Raw genomic sequence first — 12,463 nt, 5'->3', positions numbered from 1 at the left:
ACCATTACTGATATTGGGCTTGCTACGAGTTCTTTTATGAACGTTGCGAAACGTTTGGAAAAGGCAGGACGATAAAAGGTAATCAACGTGCAGTCTAAGACATTTCAATGATTTTATTTAAATGGAGTGGTTAACCTTTTGGGTGGAGGGAGCAGATATGCATTTATCGTATAATGGCATTTGCGTGACTTCAAGGGATTTATACATTTTTTATTAATAGGGATATTGAATAGGAATTTTAGTGGTTGACGATTAAATATTTTATATTTATAAATATGCAGTTAATTGGTAGATGGTTTTGTTTGAATTTTATCTTTGATTATTTTACGAATTTATAGAATTTATATTTTGTTGGAATTGAATTAGAATAACTTATAATAGATACTCTTATTCACAAGAAATTTAATGATTTAGTTTAGTTAGTCTAATTATAAGAATTTCTAAGCAATCGATGCTAACGATTATTCATCAAACTCTACAAAAATAGTAATAAAATCATTTTCTAAATTAATTCAGAGCAATTTGCTAGAATAAAGATTGTCTCACATTATCTATTTAGCCAGCAGTAGACAAATCAACCAAAAATCTGGCGATCGACAGTCTAGCACAGCGTGAATAAACCTTTAAAGTTAGAAAGTGAAACAGTAGACGCTTACAGAAACCAGTGCAGTAAAAACAAGATAAACCAGTCAGACAGAATTTCCTCAACAATCTACAGTTCAGATGTCAATACTGCTCCAAAAAGCCGAGCCATGCAATTTGCCCAAATTTCCTCCCGCTCAAGGGTTAAATGATCTTAAAACGATCTATCCGATGAGTACATTAATGGTTGTCCTGAACAGAGATGATCCTTATCGATAAGCCGATTTTTCGCTTCAAGGGTTTTCGTGAACGCGAGGCGGCGTCATACGGTGCAGCAACGCCGTGCTATTACTTGCACCTCGATAGCTGAATTTTATTTCCGCTCCGCGCCACCGCAGCTGCCCACAAAAGTCAAAGTGCCTCGTAACAGGATTATGAAATGTTCCGGAATAGCGTTCCACGGATGTTTACAGCCCGCGAATACTCGTTATCTTTTATTGCCGGCCAGTTTCAGCGATTCTGGCATCGGCTTCGTTAACGAGCGACGTTTATACTTTCATTGGTCCGTAACTCTCCCCCTTTCGCGTACTACGCATGGACCATAATGTAACCATTGTTTTTCCCTGGGCCCCTCGCGTCGTCCACGCATCTATTGCACCTAGAGTAGGCTCTCTTCTTCGAATTCTCGCTAGATCCTGCGGCTCCTTCCCGCGGAGAGGTGTCGGTCACTGTGAAACTGACACTCCCCAACGTCTAACACGATGTACTGCTCGAATTGTCACGAGGGGTTTTGTTTGGCGAACACCGTTTTTATCTTCACAGGTCAGCAACACTAATCTCTGATTTTTCCGCTAGCTTGATTTCCTCGGTTATCCTATCCTTCTGAAAATTCAATATCGCTACTAGGAAAAGAAATATTGAGGCTCTTTCTGCCTTTTTAAGCAGTTCCTTTTGTCGCGTCGTGGCTAATTTGAATTTCTTTTGTTAAATCTAGGGACAAGATTGATGTATGAACGGTGTCAGGTTACCTGAAGAAAATCAGAAATCTAACAATTTTTTAACTACCACATAAAAGAATTAAAATGTTTCGTTATAAACTGTTTCATTATCATTCTTTTATGTGGTAGTTAAAAAGTGATTAGACTTGTGATTTTTTAAAGTGACTCGATTATTTCAGAAGGATTCATGAATGTTTAGCATCATCTTTCATAATTTCCGGCCGCTACGAAAATAAAGTAAAAGTAAAGTATTACGCAATCACGGCGAAGCGAGTGCCTGGATATTGTATGCAAAGGAGTCTTTTTTCGCGCGGCGCACAGTTCGTATTACTCTTGGAATTTCAAGGTTCCTTTTTGTTTACACCGCGTAAATCTGGATGTGTCAATGATAGATTGCCGCTGTTCGACAGAATGGGGCGACCGGGCATTCACAAAAGTAGTTTATTATCAGTAAACCGAACACTTCGGTAGGCCGCTCATCGACCCTCCCCTCCTTGTGTTTCGGTAGACTTCGACTTTCATATCAGTTGGCTCGTAGCTGCGACTGGTGACGTTTCATAGCGTTCCCACTACCTGTGCCATCTGAAATCTCCTTCCACCGAAATTCGACGCGAGCACAGAGGTGTTTATCATCGCGATCGTCATAGGTAAGCGTTAATCGGCGAGGGGGCACCGATAAACGTAGCCCCACTTATAAATACCGATAGCTAATTTCGCTCCGAAACGTGTCGATCGAATCACTCGTGTGCACGCTCAGGCCACTTTACTTTTTCCTCGGCAAACGTGCGTGGTCGATTTAATAAGACGTTGTTCGCGGAACGATCGAAGCTTACACACATTCCGGTACTGTCAGCGTGTTTGCACGCCGAGCGTCTTCCGAAGCCCGAAACGAGGAAGGAGAAGCATGGGAGCAGAGGGATACGCGTTGCGCGCGAGCCCGCCGACGAGCGCAGGAAAGCCGAGAGACATTGTGTTTAATAAAATCCCCGAGACTCCCGACACGGTGTAGGAATGCGATAAAAGTGGTAATCGACGGGCGAGCGTGGAGCAGAAAAAGCAAAATCGTAAAGAAGAGCGAAACTTGACGGGTGCCGAAGTCAAGGTCAGCCCACCCCACGCCTCAGCTTCTAGGGTACGTGTGCTCTCGGTCGGAGGGTAGAGACGGTCATTGAGAATCTTCTCGCAACGCCGCTGGTACTTGGCGTAAGGATCGCGAGGAGCAACGAGGAAACCTTCCCGCGAGGATGGAAGGAGAAGCTGCAACAAGGTAGAACGTAACGACGACAACGAAAACGAAGAAGAGGAAGGTAGATCAATCGATGAAGGGTGGGGGGGATCGGTGAACACGTACAAGAAAGAAGGACAGGCGACGTCGAGGAAACCGAAGAAACGGGAAGATTGGAGAAATAGAGGAGGAAGGAGAAAGGAGCGAGAGAGAGGGAGGCTTATTAAACCGAATCGAACGAGGAGAAAGCTAAAAGCTTCTCTCCCTTTCTCTTCACCCTCTCGTACTATCTTTCTCCCCCTCGCCCCATCTCTCTCCCCCCTCGTGTACCTGTCTTCGTTCACCTCGAGCACGCCCCGCCCCGACCAATGGAGTCTCGAGGGGCCCGGTGACGTCAGTGACGCGTACTGTGGAGGCCCCGCGTGGTGGGGGCAGGATCATCTACCACCACCTTCGGAGGCCGTGAGAGCCCCGCGGGGGCCAGCATCTAGCTGCAACCAGCGCCAGCGGCCCGGCCGGCCGTTGGCCACGTTGGTGGGGGCAGGAAGAGGGGCACCCTGGACCCGACCAGGCTAAAGGAACAACGCAGGCTACCCACCGAAACCCATCACGCATTTCCCACCACTGACTCGTCCGGAAAACGTGCGTTAGAGAGCTTCCGGACTCTGCTCCCATATCGAGTTCAGTCAAGTGAGTCAGGTCGATCGGATATACATCATCGCCTAAACGATCGGCAACCGGGTCAAGTTCGAGGATATCCGACGTGCGCGCCAGTTCATTTTGGAGAACGCGGTCAGGCGAGTCTTTCGAGTCGAATAGTGAAGTACCTTCGAGTCGCGGTGACGCGTCGCGCGATGATCCCCCTCGGTCGATACTGCACAGGAGACGCCATCGATCGAGAAACATTCGATTTAGTATCGTTTCACTAGCGAACATCGCGATACCCACGGTTCTCCCTTCATTCGAACGACTCTGATAAGAATCAAGAGAGGGACCAAGAGCGGAGAGAGACTCCCTCGGAGGCTCTCCAAGTGGTGAACGTATTGGTGCCGGTTGGTTAGTGCCGGTCGATCTCAGTGTACCTCGGGAAACATCTTCTGGATCTTCTCTCGCGGGTGGCGATATCCGACGGTCGCAGCTACGACGGTCAGAACGGTGATAAGAGTGCGTGCAGGGGGGGATTGTGATGCCCTGGTTATGGTTAAGCGTGAGTGAGGTCAGTGGCAAGAGGAGGATAAGGTCCGGCAGAGACAGCTCGTCGACCGCGTCGTCGTCTAGGTCATCGTCGTTCTGTCAAACGTGGAGGTGGAGGATCGCTGGCGGCGGCGGTGGTGGTGGTGAAGACTCGGTGGTACCATCGACGTGCTCGACGCCGACGGCTGCAGCGACGTCCGTGTACACGAGGATCACCGTCCAGTGACCAGCCAGGGTCGTCCTCGAGCCATAGCCACGTGATTATGGTGCACCATCATCATCGTCGTCGCGGCCCTCAGGCGAGCCATCATTGCGTCCTCAGGAGGCGAGGCACGACACCCTCGCTTCTTCAGGTCCTCCTGCTGATACTCGGTCTCTGGCTACCGGTGCTGGATAACGGCGGCCTGGTCCTGGCCTGCGGACCGGGCAGGGGTGGCGGACGACGGATGGTCTTGAAGAAGCTCACGCCACTGGTGTTCAAGCAGCATGTGCCGAACGTCAGTGAGAACACGCTGCCGGCGAGCGGGCTCAGCGAGGGCCGCGTGTCCAGGTACGACTCCAGGTTCCGGGACCTCGTGCCGAACTACAACACCGACATCATCTTCAAGGATGAGGAGGGTACCGGCGCGGATCGTCTCATGACACAGGTGAATGACCATTCTGACTTCACTTATTTATCTTGTGCTTTCTGTGGGACCCTTGTTGTACCTTAATTAGAAGAAATATGGCGAGAAGGGGTAGTTAAACCAATGTTACCATAGCGTAGCTGAGTGGTGATTATTGGTCACTGTTGGTATGTTTTAAGAGTTGAGGATAGCAAAGGCTGGCGCTCTTTTTTAGACAATTTTTTAGTGAGTGACGGAAGACACTTGGTAGGTTGTGTTCAAGGGTTGTCTCCTGTTTCGCTATATTTCTTGCCACCGATTACAGCCCTTACAATCTGCTATCTGAAAGACACGTCTAAAAGCAAGTAGATTTCTCTTACTTCCACTATTAAGGGATCTCCGTGGACCCACGGTAGTGTCGAGAGGATTTGTCATTTCTCGCTAGGGTGTTTTCGAAACATCGAGTGTAATGTTGTCGCTGATAAAATACCGTCGTGTGTCAACCTGCGATAAAGGCGGTCGTCCTTGAAGGAACTCGCTGGTGAATCATCGCAGGGGCGACACGATATTTCACCAAACGGTCCCCGTCGGTATCATCCGCCCGATCGAGTCGTCGAAGTGTCGATTTCGAGAAAGATCGAAGTTCTCGAAGGACCGAAGATCTCGCGGGGTGAAACGATTCCGCGGGAATCGAGCTTCACTTTTAGAATCATAGGAGTAGGGGTCTCGGCTAAATGTTTCTAGAAAGAGTGCAGTCAGTGACCTTTACATGTGATTCCGATAATAGTGCGGTGATTCACGCGCGAACAGTATGCCGAGAATGTGAACTGTTTGTGTATTTAACCCCAGGAATACGTATCGAATGTTCCATGTCAGAGAATGTGGTTATTTGGTAGGATAACTCAGATCTTACAGTTAGCTTAGATTTGCGGAGAGAGGTACTCTCAACAGTGCATCGCGAGGATAGGGTAGGAAATTTGAAAGGGATCGAAAAATAGATCATCGATCGTTTGTCTTATCGCTGACAAGACCTTCAGAATTTCTAGGTTCTGATCGACAGGTGTACCGATGGAAAGATATATTCGGTGATCGATACGATTCTATTATGTAATATCTTGTTTGTTTTGTGTATCTTTGTTAATAGCTTTCCATTGGCGCATAGCGTCGATAAAAAGCAGCACAGATAATAATCTCTTCGAAAGGACCATTAATCAGAAACGTTCATGCTTCTAAATAGATCTCTTCGAACGTGTTTATCGCCTCAGCAATGAGGGAATTTGATAGTTGTCGCTGTGCCCCTGACATTTCTACTGACGATAATTTACAAGACTCTATTAACGACACTCCACGCGAATGTTTCATTGGAATTAGGATGTTAGAACGTTCACAGGATCCTCGGGACCCTCGATTCCGAGGAGATTGATTGCGTTTCTCGTTTAAAGTACAGCTTGACGGGTGCGTTAACTGCAGCTACGCGTGTTATTACTTCAACGCGTGTCACCGTGCTCCGCGGCCGTATGACAAATTAGCTACTGCATGTCGTTAAACGTCGGCAGGTGATTCACGCGAAATGCTATCCGCCCGATAAGAGCCTCGATCGCTCTTGAATACGCTTCGCGTGTGTATAAGATCAATACTTGAAACTCGAATACTTCGTAGGATTTCACAGGAAACGTTGCACGTGTCTTTTATTTATAGAATCTGTATCTGATCGGGAGGAGCTTAATTTTAGCCTATAATAGATTACATAATTAGGTTTATACAAATCCTTTGCTTCTAGAGTTTCCGACAATTTCACTGATTGTGAAAGTAATCCATGTTGCGCAATATTACTTAGGAATTGTTACTTGTTATAACTTGCGGTTGAAATAATTTAATACCTAAAATAATACGATATTTCAAATCAATTTTTCTTTTAAGCTTCTAAATCGTGGTTCAATATAGATAATTTTGTTAGTTTCTATTTTTATTGTTATAAATAAGTAGTTTAATAACTAATAAATGTACAGTAGGGCTTATTAGATCTTGTTCAATTTTCAACACTTGTGAATTATATTCTTAATCGTATAATATCAAAGGAATCCTTTACATATAATATATAGTAATACTATATAGCAACAGTATAATTATATACTATATGTAAGTATATTACTACTTTAACTACGTATTTAGTACGCAGGTACTTGAACTGGGAATCAAGATAATGGGACATGATTTTTATCCTGTAAATAATATCTGCTATAATATCTACCATCTTAATTCTTAGTTTCTATAGAGCTAAGCAATTGATGATACATAAATATAAAACGATCATGCTAGTCAAAGTCAACAGCTATCCACTCTACCTTCCCCCCGATCGTTTCGCTTCCATTTGAAACGCAGACCGATTTCACGATATCTTTCTACGACAAATGGCTAGATCAGGCGGTCGAAAATAAAAGGATAGTTGAGAGAATAGTTGATCTTCTATTGTCGCCATCTATGCGCGAGCCTATAGTCGTTCGGACTGCTCGTCAATGTTTATTCCCTGTCCACAGAGCGTCCATTAGTGCTTTATTCATGCAGTTTTTATCGGTGTTTGCCTTCCACTTGGCGCCTCCGCGGAGCGTGAAACGATTCTCCTAACTCCAGGCCCGTTGTATTCCAATTTGTAAGTCCCACGTTCGTGAGACTTGCGCGGCCGAACAAAAGGGCCAGAGAACCGCGGCGCCGCGCCGGTTTCCGCTTGTAAACCATCCCTGCTTGGAGAAGGCATCGCCAGCCGACGCGGCGGGTTTCCCTGCCGAGGCCTTGCGTTGTTTACTCGCGTTTCGCAAAATCGAACAGCTGGACTAGCCCCTTTTTATCGATACACTGGGCCCCTGGTTTTGAACATTGAACTGGCGTCGGATCTATCGTTCGCGACGATAGATTCACTCGTTCAAATATTATTTTAAGATTGCCGATTTTCGTGTGGATAAAGGTCGTTGAAGGAAAATAAATCTAAACAGTTTTCATTAGAGCAACCAATGACAGCCCTTTCTTGCGAATTTAATGTGTTGAGTCACTAGTAGTTTCTCATTTATGTTGAAATTCATCAGTCTTTGTAGTTTGTCTATTTTTTGGGAATATTAGTTTGAAGAAGCTTCAAAATCTAAAATTACTCGTAAGTTAATTAAATACCCCCTCAAGATAATTAAAGTCCCTTGTGTCAGAAAAATTCCTCAAGCATCAAATTTCATAGACTATACTGAATATCAAAAATACAGACGAATGTTTGTCACGAAGTTTTTCTGTTCAGTCATTGCATTAGAGTTTAATTTAAAAAAAAATATTTCTTAAATTTACCCCTGGTGGGACTCGAACCCACAATCCCCGGTTTAGGAGACCGATGCCTTATCCATTAGGCCACAGGGGCTGTATACCACCCCCGTTGTTATTAGAACAGACGAGGGCCTAATCATCTCCAATGGAATTTGTTTCATGGACGAGGCCAGGGCTTTTTAGTTTCGTATTGGCGATACTTGGATCGCTATGCTACCATGCTCTGTCGTGGTTGGTTGAACTGCTCAGATACATCCTCCCCATGCATCGATGTCTCTCGAGCGAGAAGGGATCCGTCGCTGACTTGCTGGCGCGCTCGTTAACGCCGTGTTTTGCGAGCATGAATCTCATGTCGGACGAGTATACGCTTCTTCCTCGCGATCGTAAAGCGACGGTACACCCAGGCCAATTAGTCGACCTCATAGACATATTTAACTACAACGGATTAGGTTACGTTTTTGCCACCTCCACGTCGTCGAAGTAGATGTCGATGGATCGTTCTTCTCGTAAATGAACCATGAAGTTTGTTTAATGAAATCTATTTTAAATTCACACATGCTGCATTTCTATGCACCTTCGTGATCAATATTTGGCAAAGCTTATTTCACTGAAAGTTTTTTTTATATTTAATTATTTTATTTCTCCCAACATAAGTGTGTTTATCATTCCTTTTTTCATCATGAACGAAGAAAAGAAGCTTGGAAAGGAAACTATTCGCTTGAACTCTGCATAGTTTATTATAGAATAATAGCCTAACACTTTATGGTATGAAAAAAGTAATGAGAAGTGTCTCGGAAATGTGACGCGCAGAATTGCGCTTTGGTCACACCAAAGCTAATTTTAATTTTGAACAATAATGCTAAAGAATCGGGTTAAATGACAGTAACGAGATTTGCCAGGCAAAAACAGGACGCAAGAAACCGATGGGAACAAGGAGCAGCGAGCAGTAGCAAATTGCTGGCAGCTCTGGTTCTTCGTTTTCGTGTCCTGTTCTCCACCATGCTTTCTTGCTCGCGTATAATCGCAGCACGGGGAGCTTAGGTCCCGCGGAATAAATAGTGGAAAAAGCGCGTACCTCGCGCCAGCTCTAAGTGATTGTGGGTAGGTTTATGGCTGCCATAATCGGTGTTTGGTTTGGCGCGTTAAAGCTCCCCCAATTACGGCAAATAAACCTAATGACCGTGCTTCTCGTTCCTCCTTTCCCTCTCGTCGGCCGCAGCGTTGATGCTTCGTGCCGAAGGATCCTCAGATTTCGCGATATCGATTGCCCTGTCGTCTCGAAATCAATCTTTCGCCACGGTAAACCCTCTATCGATCGTTTTTTAATTGTGAGAGAGTTCGGTCGATGGATTCTTGGGCGAATGATAAATGAAACGATTACCGAGACCATCGATTGAAATTATGCACACACATTGTTGTTTATCGATTATATCGATCCACTATAAGGTAACCAGCTGTCTGTACAGGCTTGTAATCATTAATATTTTAAGATTCAATGTCGAGTGGATGGCAAGAGTATTAGATTGGTCTATCCTATTAGAATTTATAACGTGTCTGACTTCATTTGGTGTAATCTACTTACTTTTCATAGATCGTGATATAAGCTCTAATGCAAACATAACTTGCTTATACTAAACGTTGTATTGTAAGGAGTATTCAATTTAAGTGTTACGTTAGAGACGACAAAAATAACTTTCGTGAAAAGGAAAATGTCTAGTATATTAAAATAATAGGTACTCCTCATAAACGATGTCTGACCATTGCTCCCCTTTTCTACTTGTAGAGTAAGAGTTCCTCAGAATATTCAAATCTTCATTTAGCCTCTCCCAAATTATGTCGCCATTATAGTGAGTTCTGTAGGCAAAAATATTGCATGTTTGTTAATATTCATTTAAAAACACTGAGTTGCCACATGAAGAAACAGTTTCTTCATTTCCATTGAATAGTTTTCTCTCATTGTGCTTTAACGGTTGCGATCTCGGGTTCCGACCATGGAAACGAGATGAGCAATAGCATTTGGAGGTAGATCGAGACGTTTAAACGTTCGCTGCGACTTAGAACTAGTGTCTGATGATCAGCACTGACCGACCAGGTAACCTGATAACTGCACGTGGCGCCACGTGGTGTATTCCTGTTGCCTCGTCGTCGACGACGTTATCGTTCCCGTCGGAGGATCGAGAAACGATAGACGCAAAGTCAAGGTGAACGTCACGGGGAATTTGAAACTAGTGGAGTCACTTTGCCGCGACTCGCTGACTATAGTCGTTGAAGATGTTTCAAGTAATCGTTAACGGGTGGGACAAAGTAACGAGTGGTATTTCGATATGTTAACCCTTATAAAGGAAAGGTCGTTTGATCGGTATTTGAGTCAATGACACTTTAATTCCTCGCTGCACGTGCATGTGTAGAGTGGTGCCTGTGCATACAGCGATGAGGTCCCTGAGTTTTTCTTATCGTTGGAATTTTTGGTACCGAGTTTAGGGGGACCTCTTTATCGAAGAATTTATATTATTGCATATTTTTCGTTTGATTTAAAAAGTATGTATTTTGGGTAAGATACTAAACGAAGGTTTATCAGAAGTTTCTTGCATATTCGTTATTTTATATCACCCTATACATACATTTTCTCTTCTTCGAAATTTCTCTGCTCAACTTTAGCTCTGCCATTTCTCTACTTTATCACTCGCATTAACAATTTCTAAAATCAAGGTACTAAATTAGTCAAAGACTTCGCTGTCTACGTTTTAACGAATCATTTGTTGCATAAAATGTTGAAGAAAATACATCACACAGAATGGCATGAAAGCGTAAGACAGTGATTCATGGATCGTTAGGCAATGCCAAACATCGCACATCCGCAACGAAAGTGTTGCGACGTGGTTGTCCAGCTTAAACTTTACTAACCATTCTCCTTCGAACCGCAACCTCGTCGCCGCAATTTCCTTCGCGGGCGATTTATTAATTATTATGAAGAGTGTCCTCCATCGTGGTCTTCTTGACAGGCAATAATTCGCTTGCGCAAGTGGGAAAACGACGTTTAGGAAAACTAATCACGTTCATCGTGTCGCGATAACGGTTTTGTGGCTTGCGCGAAAAAATGTACAACGCCTGTTTAATGTACGCGATTGCTTGTTACAACTATTTATTTTCTGGCGTTCGACCGATCGAATAGCTTGTCCGTCGGACAATCGCGTAACGATTTATCAGCGTGGCGTAACGCATTGGCAACAGGACCGCGAGATTTCTCGCACGAGCCCCTCGATAAGAGGCCTCTGTCTCGATCCATCGACGTAATCTTGATCGATGCAGATTCAGTATGTAACGATATATTTTGCGTCGTTAAATGTCGAACCGTCTGGCGAGCTACAGCCGCGAATGATTATTACCTCTATTTCGTGGATCGATACCACGTCTCTTTGTATCGGTTGTTGTCAGCGCTGAGTTATGAGTGCTCCGTACGCTATGAAATATCATAATGCATGCACCGAATGGCGATTGTGCTTAATGTCGAAGTAGATTGCAATCTTTCGACTTCTTTCAGACCTTTTGGATCTTTTGCCCGTTTTTATCGAAGACTGGTCAATGTAGCCAACGAGCTATACTGACAAACGGACATATTGTCGCAATTTCTCAAAATTGGAACCTGTACAGTGTGTAGAGAATTGACTTGTGAGATAGAAGTTATGTGTGCTTCATAATTGTGAAATTACTTGTGGTTTAAAGGCGATAAAATGAAGGAAACTGAAATGCAAGATTAGTTATAGCTCTTTAGTTCAACTTGGAGTCGAATATTGACTTACGTTGAGGCTGTCACATAAACATTAGTCGACTGAAAAGGTTACACAGAGTGAAATTAAATTGTATTTCTTGGGCAGAAAAGAGCACTACTTCTATTAAGTAGAAGACATATCGATATGTAAAAGCTCAATACCACTTCTCAAAATTTGTAATTTCCCATGGCATTTACTACAAGAAGAAGCTAACAATAAGTCCCTGTCAAGGACCTCAAAGATTAATCCATCATCGCTTCCCAATCAAGTGCCAACAATTTTCCACTTTCCTGCCTCAAACTATATTCCACGCATCTTCTTCATAGCCCGACGTTTAGCGACGTCGACGCTGATTTACTGTCCAAGAGAATTGAATTAAAAAATTTGTGATCACGCAGCGCGTGCCATTAATCTTTAACCCGTGGCGACGACGTCATTCAGGGAAATCGAAAACTATGACATTTGCGCGGGAAAAACGCGAAACTAACCGATTTAATAAGCGATCGAGAATCGCTGCTCGACGCGCTTCAGCCTCGCGATTTCTCTTCGGCAACGATCGATCAAGGGAACCGGTCCTCAGGTGAAAAGTCGATACCCGATAAATATCATCGTGGATTCTGAAAACGCGGTGGCTCGCGGATGTTCGACGGGCTAACTTATTGCCCGCTGTCCGTGGAGCGTTTTACTAATGCGCGCGCTGGATTAGCGCATCGCCTTGAAGCGTATCCCCCCTCGCAATCGCGTTTCGCCTCTTCTTCTCCGCTGTGCCGTTATCTTCGGAGCCAT

The 12,463-nt window shown here is 44.4% G+C and overlaps 1 protein-coding gene and 1 non-coding gene across 2 annotated transcripts in view; one reads left to right on the top strand and one right to left on the bottom strand.

The window, feature by feature from the left end:
- Positions 1–4,262: 4,262 nt before the first annotated feature.
- The window catches only part of Hh (hedgehog signaling protein), a 46,028-nt gene continuing 37,827 nt past the window's right edge, over positions 4,263–12,463 (top strand). Inside the window, exon 1 of the mRNA XM_076384725.1 lies at positions 4,263–4,646. Coding sequence (XP_076240840.1) covers positions 4,263–4,646 — 384 coding nt within the window. The remainder of the gene's footprint in view (positions 4,647–12,463) is intronic.
- On the bottom strand, positions 7,929–8,001 carry Trnar-ccu (transfer RNA arginine (anticodon CCU)). Its single transcript has one exon. It is a non-coding gene; the product is annotated as a tRNA-Arg (tRNA).

The sequence above is a fragment of the Calliopsis andreniformis genome, chromosome 9, assembly GCF_051401765.1.
Source record: "Calliopsis andreniformis isolate RMS-2024a chromosome 9, iyCalAndr_principal, whole genome shotgun sequence".
In the NCBI taxonomy this organism is placed as follows: Eukaryota; Metazoa; Arthropoda; class Insecta; order Hymenoptera; family Andrenidae; genus Calliopsis; species Calliopsis andreniformis.
The sequence above is the reverse complement of the archived record's forward strand: the minus strand, read 5'-3'. Positions and strand labels throughout refer to the sequence as shown.